The following is an 8,062-nucleotide window of genomic DNA, read 5'->3' on the forward strand; positions in this document are numbered from 1 at the left end:
TATAATAATTATTATTTTTGTTATTGTTTTTTAGTAAAGTATATTTAAATAATCTATTATAGGTAGTTATTTAGTAAGCTCTTAAAAACTAATTAATATCGTTTTATTATCTGTTCATAAAAATATTATTTATGAATACGATATTCTAAGAAACTTCCTATTTTATTCCTAGATATTTTTAATTTATAATATTTCAAATTTACAAGTAAAGTGTTTTTCTTAGGAAGTGTATTATTGTTTTGTTATCACTTATCGCATAACTAAATAAAAAAATTATTAACATATAGTTCACAACAATATAATTTTTAATTTTCATATCAATAATTTAAGTGATTATTTATTTAAATTATTAATTACTCATAAACAGTACCTATATTATGATTTGTACCTACCTGCAATTTGTATAAATACATAATATAAATTATTTGTGTTGAATAATCTTGTTTTATGTTACAATAATTGTTGATTACATTTTTTAAAATAAAAATGAGGAACATATTTTTCTGTATAATATTTAATATACATCAAGTTTACCTCGTCCAATTGCGTCATTTAAGGTTATAGATTCTGAACGGAGTGATGAATGTATTAATTCTACAATGATGTGTGTTTTTATTTTTGTGTCTGTGTAGGTGCAGCATAACTTGTCGAAAAAATGCTTCAATTTAAAACTTCAAAGGTGTTTTCCGATGGCAAAGTGAATATCCTTGGTGCATTATACAGGTAAAAAGTAAACACTTTCAAACAGTTTTCGAGAAAACCAAAAAAAAAAGTAATGGATAAACGAAAATGTTTACGCAAAACAAGTTATGAACCAAATCGATTTTTTTATATGGTTATAACTCAAAAACTAATCACTGTAAATACTTGACATTTTCTCCAAATGTTTATATTAGTACCTATTATCTTATATACAGTTAAATTTTCAAAATATTTTGACTTTTTTTAAGCTATTTATAGACCACTGACATTTTCGATTTTTCTGAGAATTCTTTTTGAAGTGTTTATAAAAAATTTTGGATGGCCAAAAAAACTTGACGATTTAATTCAAGGTTCCTTATGAGTTGTTCTTATTTTAATTAAAAAAATCAAAAATCTTTAGTCACGATTTTTTTTTATAAGCGTTTATAGATCAATTTTCTACGAAATATGTCAAAATCACTAAAATTTGCAAATAATTTTGAAGTTGAAAAATCATAAAATATTTTGTGTTTATATCTAAGGATAAAAAGTTCAAAATTAAGTGTTCCATAAGTTTTTCTTGAAGTAGCTATAGAGAAAACTCGAAGCATCATTATAGGAACAATTTTAAGTGCGTTTGAATTTTAAATTTTCACGAAATAGCGTAACGATAACGATTTATTCTCAAACGGTTTTAAATATTTGTTATTATTCAAAAAGTATGTAGTAAATCAAAAATGATCGTAGTTGCGCAATATATATTTTATATTATTAATTCTTTAGTTATAATTATTATTAATCTTTTAATTTATGTGAGATTTACCATTTATATATATTGCGCACACAATCTGAATTACTACCCTCTTATGTATGTATCTGCACACGTATGTAGATACATACACACATATAAGGATTTGTATTATAAAGTAAATTAACTTACCCTTGTTTGATTGTCAGGTATTCGATGGATATACTTAGTATTAATTAAAGGAAAAATAACACACTATTGATGATATTATAACACTTTTATTATTAATCACTAATAAAAACAGATTCGACTAATAAGTACATATTATTGAAATTTTTAACGTACATCCACTGCCAAAGGCGTACGCAGGGAGAGTGACGTCGTGTACCAGAGCCTGATGGTTGATGGGTGTCTTTAGAGCCGGTGGTGTAATAAAATTATATAATGGCCAAAAGACATAACAGTGTCTGATCACATATGTTTACTATCGTGTGAATAATTTACTGAACATATGTGCGACTATGTACATGTAAGGGATTATGATGATGCCACTATTATAGCGTTATATGTGGCTATCATTACAAGTATAAGTCGTAGATACTTGAAAATTTCACCAGTTATTTAGATTGGCGTTTTTTTACATGATTTAATTTTCAAAATATTTTGACTTTTTTTGAGCTATTTATAGACAACTAAAATTTTCGATTTTTCTGAGAATTTTTTTTTTCAAGTGTCAATAAAATTTTTTTAGTTGAGTTAAAATACTTGAAAATTTAATAGAAAGTTCCTTATAAGTTATTCTTATAGTGATTAAAAATTATAAGAATACATAGGCACAATTTTTTTTTATTAGCATTTGAATTTTAAATATTGACCAAAATTCGTCAAAATCATGAATTTTTGCAAATAATTTTGTAGGTAGGTATAATTCATAAAAATTTTTGTAGATGTAGTTAAAAGTTGAAAATTTAATACAAAATTTTTCAAAAGTTTAACTTACAATAATTATAAAAGAACTTAAATTTTGGTGTATTCAGGCCATTAAAACATAAACCACCTTTTTCAATATCCACTGGAAATAATATCATAGGCTGACAAATCATCTTCGTTCAGAATCGTTTTTAATATACAACGATATCTATCATTGGATTCAAATTTAACACTCCTAATAATAGATAATAATGATCCACACGACACCTAATGTACAGCAAAGCAGTACCCACTTACCCGCTTTCTTTAATTGTCGGTGTCAAAATCTATCTTAGGTCATTTAAAATTCATCTAAATCATTATCATACACCTTTTTTTTGTGGGGTCCACTTAATTCATGTTTTTATATTTTTTCAATTTTAATTTAACAATTTCAATTCAATTTATTAACAAACTATGAAGTTATAAAAATTAAAACATTTATATTTACGACCTTTTTTCGTGGACGCAATTTACCTATTTTAATATAATATAATATATAGTACATCGTATATATCATACAATAAGTATAAAGGTACTTTGCCCATAAGTAACACTATTTTAGTGCCCATAAGTATGCCTTTTATACTTATAGTACGCAAATTTTGGTAATTTAACAATATATGCATAATAGAAATGCTATTAATCAAAAATTTACTTTTCCGCATCTTTTTAAAAAAAATTATTAGTTAATAAGGAATTTTAAAACTATTTAACATATAATTGAAAACCAAGGAACTAGTTTTTACCGTTTAGTAAGATTCTAGTGTACTTAATTGTTTTTTAGTAATTCACTGTGTTAAATTATACTTCAATTATTAATAATTATTAATAATTATGCTATACGAAAAAACGATTTCTGGGTTGAGTAAACGTAAGTATAAAATGTATGATATGTCTGATATGACTTGTGAATTATTAGAAGCCAAAAGATACCTAATCAATAAGTATGTTTACATTCTAATGAAACAATAACACGATCGCATAAATATTATAAACTATACAGTTTTAATGATTAAAACTAATGATTAATGGGAACAGAAGTCATTTTTCATCGTAATATAATGACTATTTAAATTATTAAAATTTTATATATTCTAACGACGACATTCGAATTGAATTATATTTACACATACTTGAAAATAAAATAGTATATTATCAATACGTTTGTCATTTATTGATCAACAAAATATATAAAACACTTGGAACTTACAGTTAATTTTAAAATGTCAATGTTTGATTAAATAAATTCCAAAGTCCTTATGATATCATATTAATTTTATCATTAATATATAATAATAATAATAATTATTATTATTTTATATTATACTGTATTAAACTTATTGGCGTTTGTAATAAATAAATAAATAAATAATTATGTACCTAATAAAATAATACATATTGGTCAGAATTATAAATATGAATTTACCAAAACAATCTAAAACAGCTCGATTATCATAATGTTGTTGCCTGTTGGGTATTAAATATTATAGTAAACATACAAAATAATTAATGAAATCGATTAATTGTTTAAGATTTTCTTAGAGTAGGTCAAATTCATTGAATATCAAAATAGTGTAAAAAAAATTAATCAGTTGTTCCAATTTTTTTTTTTTTTTTGTTTAAATTATGTTAGATAAACACTTATAGCAGTGCTCGAATTGTTTGAAAACGAAGGAGCTAAACAATCAAACCGATTACCGATCATCGCTGTAACATTCGAAATAACTAATCAGAATTACATACACCTACTTCAAATGTGTGTGTGTGTATATATATGTATTATATATATATATAAGGTAAGAACTAGTGTTATTTAGCTTAGTTGGATTAGGTAGTCAATTATTGAGTTGTACTTTTTGAAATTCGTCTGTTATTAATTAATTAATTAATTATTTATTATTAACACCATGGCTAGGGTTATATTTTTGATTTTCGTTATTTTGTTTAGTGTTTACTTAACAGAACAGACATCATTTTTATCACAAGACTACATTGATAAAATAAACTACGTTGCTAAAACATGGAAGGTAAGTAATTGTAATATTTTAACAGATAGTAATTATATAACATCGACTCGTGAATCGTCAGTATATATATGGGTACTAAATTATATTTTGGCTGTTGTTTGGTAAAATTTGGTATACAGTTTTGTCCATTATAAGCATTTATAACAATTAATTCATTTTAGTAATTGGGCACGTAAAAATTATATCATCAGTTAGGTTGATTTTTGTATCAATGTATTGAACGTTTAAATACAAAATTTATATAATAAGAATTTTAGAATTTCAAAAAATGTATTTTCTTGAAATGTTTTATTTAAGTGAAAAATTAAAAAAGAAAGAAACTTAAAAATTTGAGAAAAAAATGTTAAAATTTTTGATTTCTATACATATGAAATATATAAGGCACATAATATATGACGTAAAATTTGCTTTATAAATCTAATCATTTAAATTTTAGAAAAAAACATAATTGCATAACCTAATAAATCTACCTAATAACCTAGAAACGTAATAACATGAAACTCATAAGTTCATACCACATGAACATATTTTAAAGCTAAAATAAAAAAATATTTGATATTTATGAAATGCAGTCGAGTCTCGATAACTCGAATTTCTTTTTGTCTCTGCGGAATTCTTATACACTTAATGCAATATTTGTAACTCGAAAAATACATGTCGAATTAATTTTTTCCTCCCTCGAAATTTGAGTTATCGAGATTCGACTGTATATATAATATAATACATTTATACTACCTATATTATATTGTTTTATAAATTTATAATCATCTTAGATTCTAGTTTTCGATACATTATAAAGAATAATTGGTACATATTCATTTTTTTCTTAAAACAATGATAGGTATTAATATTTTTCAGTTCTATATAAATATGATTCAAGCAACACACCATAAGATACATGCATGTTAGTATAAAAGAAAAAAATATATTTATTATTTCATTTAAATATTTCAAGAACCCTAAATATATTACATTTTTTAATAGATATAAGGTAATACAATTATAAATATAAAAAAAAAAAAATGATATAACTGCAGATTACAAATATAAGTATTGAATTATAGAATTATCTTTTAAATTACATCCAATTCCTATATAAAATTCTATATTTACAATTTATTTTGCTAATTGTATATATAATTATTTATACTTCTAAAATAATCTTGATTTTGAGTTTTGTGGTAGGTACTAAACCTAACTTGTAGTTGATACCTAAAACTATCCATCATTATACAAATTTATTGTATTAAGCATAAACTGTTATAAGTTGTAAGTTATTACTTATACAACTACTAACTATACACAACTTTTTTTATTAAAATCTTTTTTTTAGTATAATAGAAATACTTCATATTTTAAATTTTTAAATGAGGTAAGTAAGCGTTGTCTTACTTACCAAATCACTAAAATAGCCACTAGAATATATTATTAAACATAAAATATAAGGTAAGAATATTTACAAATACACACTGCAGAAGGGGATTCTTGAGCGATTTAGCCTTTCTAGTTTTTCTTTTATAAATAATAAATTTACTAATGTGGAACTCGAATTATTAAATATTGATTAGATAAAACAGTATTACTTTATCAAATTGAATACATAATTCTTTTAACATTTGACATGTAAGTATCTTATAACATTCAAATATGTAATAATAAGAATGTTCCTGTATTATTTATTTTATTTTTGAAATTTAAAAAAATTTAAAATAGATTTTATACTTCATGTTTTTAATATTCTGTACTTACGATTTTGATACAGAAGTATTTTATTTTTTTAAATTATCAAATTATATTAAAATCAATATGAATTTTGAAATTCAAAATTCGATATAAAAAATGATAGGTTAGTTGGAATTTCTCAGTCTTTGCCTTCTCTTAATTTTTATCTAAATGACCCTAATGTTTTGCAATTAATTTAACTATAATATGATTATAGGCTGGTCAAAATTTTCATCCGAATACACCGAAAGAAGCAATTTTGAGGTTGTTGGGTTCTAGAGGAGTTGGAGCCGCTGCTAAAACAAATGGCCCGTATAAAACCAGCGATACCAAGTACGTATCGAACGACAGAATTTACAAAACATTTGACGCGAGAAGATACTGGCGCCACTGCAAAACAATGGGCGCAGTTCGCGATCAAGGAAATTGCGGTTCTTGTTGGGTAAATACACTTTATTATTATTCGACAAGTAGCTGTATAAAAATGAATACATTTTCAAAATAATAATTCTACTATAATATAATCGACTCGCATCAGGCTTTTGGCACCACAGGGGCATTCGCAGATAGACTTTGTGTGGCGACAAACGGAAATTACAACCAACTCGTGTCCGCCGAAGAGCTAGCGTTCTGTTGTCATACTTGTGGTTTTGGATGTAATGGAGGTTACCCGATCAAAGCTTGGCAATATTTCAAGAGACACGGCGTGGTTTCCGGTGGCAACTATAACACTACCGATGTAACTTATAAAATTTATTAAGTAAATTATAATATAACAATCGTTATAGTCATAACACAATAACATTAACCTAGGGATGTCAACCGTACCAAGTTCCACCTTGTCTTCACCATCAAGAAGGAGAAGGTTCGTGTGATAGCCAACCAAGAGAAAAGAATCATAAATGCAGCAGAAAATGTTACGGTAACGAAACTATCGATTACAAGAGCGATCACGTAAAGAGTAAGTCTACGGTTGTTATAACGATATTATACGGACGTGATTGACAAATATTATTTAACGTATCTTTATTGTATATACATGAACAGATTATTCCAATTACGTTTTATGATTACAGCTAGAGACGCGTATTATCTTACATTCAACTCTATTCAGAAGGACGTGCAAGCATACGGGCCAATTGAAGCATCATTCGATGTATACGATGACTTTTTGCATTACAAAAGTGGTCAGTTTAGAAAAATAATGAATCATAATATGTTTTTTAGTATAAATATTATAAAATTATTTTATGTCTATCATTTGTCATGTATTATGTTACAGGGGTTTACGCAAAAACTGAAAATGCAACAAAATTAGGAGGACATGCTGTTAAGTTGATTGGATGGGGAGTCGAGCATGGTGTAGACTATTGGTTAATGGTCAACTCTTGGGGCTATGAATGGGGAAATAATGGACTTTTTAAAATTAGAAGGGGCACAAATGAATGCGGAATCGACAATTCAACTACCGGAGGTGTACCTTACATAGTATAGATATAATATATATTCATAATATAATAGAAGTTATTAAATAAATTGATTTCAATTATCAAATACTTACAAATAAAATATTCTCATATATTGAATAATACATGTTTATTCAATGTTTAATAATATTTTAGCAAACAGATTTATTACATTTACTAGTGTTTAGAATTTTTAATTTGTGGTGTACTGAATAAATTTATGAATTTAGTTACAATCGACGCTGTAAAAATTTTAAAAACAAATTAATCAGAATACCTAATATAATTTTTGAAAAATATAAATTTCTCCAAAAATAAAAAATTAAGATTTTGAAAATTCTAAAAATTTGGTACTAAATAATTAATGATTTATTAGATAAAATGAAAATACACAAATTAATTTATCATCGTTAATATGTTTAAAAAATATAACGATATAGTAACTG

The 8,062-nt window shown here is 25.0% G+C and overlaps 1 protein-coding gene across 1 annotated transcript; it reads left to right on the forward strand.

Moving 5' to 3' along the window:
* The first annotated feature begins 4,208 nt into the window (after positions 1–4,208).
* LOC114130418 (cathepsin B-like) lies at positions 4,209–7,852 on the forward strand. Its single transcript, XM_027995396.2, has 6 exons — positions 4,209–4,428; positions 6,368–6,592; positions 6,689–6,889; positions 6,964–7,111; positions 7,227–7,337; positions 7,433–7,852. Exons 1-6 carry the CDS (start codon positions 4,309–4,311, stop codon positions 7,642–7,644), a joined length of 1,017 nt encoding a protein of 338 aa, XP_027851197.1. The 5' UTR covers positions 4,209–4,308; the 3' UTR covers positions 7,645–7,852.
* The last annotated feature ends 210 nt before the right edge of the window (positions 7,853–8,062 follow it).

Source organism: Aphis gossypii, chromosome X, assembly GCF_020184175.1.
Source record: "Aphis gossypii isolate Hap1 chromosome X, ASM2018417v2, whole genome shotgun sequence".
Taxonomy (NCBI): Eukaryota; Metazoa; Arthropoda; class Insecta; order Hemiptera; family Aphididae; genus Aphis; species Aphis gossypii.

What these genes read in the sequence shown, in the direction of transcription:
- LOC114130418 (XM_027995396.2), top strand. Translation starts at nt 4,309, where the DNA reads ATGGCTAGGGTTATATTTTTGATTTTCGTTATTTTGTTTAGTGTTTAC. An exon ending in GAAATTGCGGTTCTTGTTGG is followed by an intron (nt 6,593 to 6,688) that starts GTAAATACACTT and finishes GACTCGCATCAG; the next exon opens with GCTTTTGGCACCACAGGGGC. An exon ending in CAAGAGCGATCACGTAAAGA is followed by an intron (nt 7,112 to 7,226) that starts GTAAGTCTACGG and finishes TTATGATTACAG; the next exon opens with CTAGAGACGCGTATTATCTT.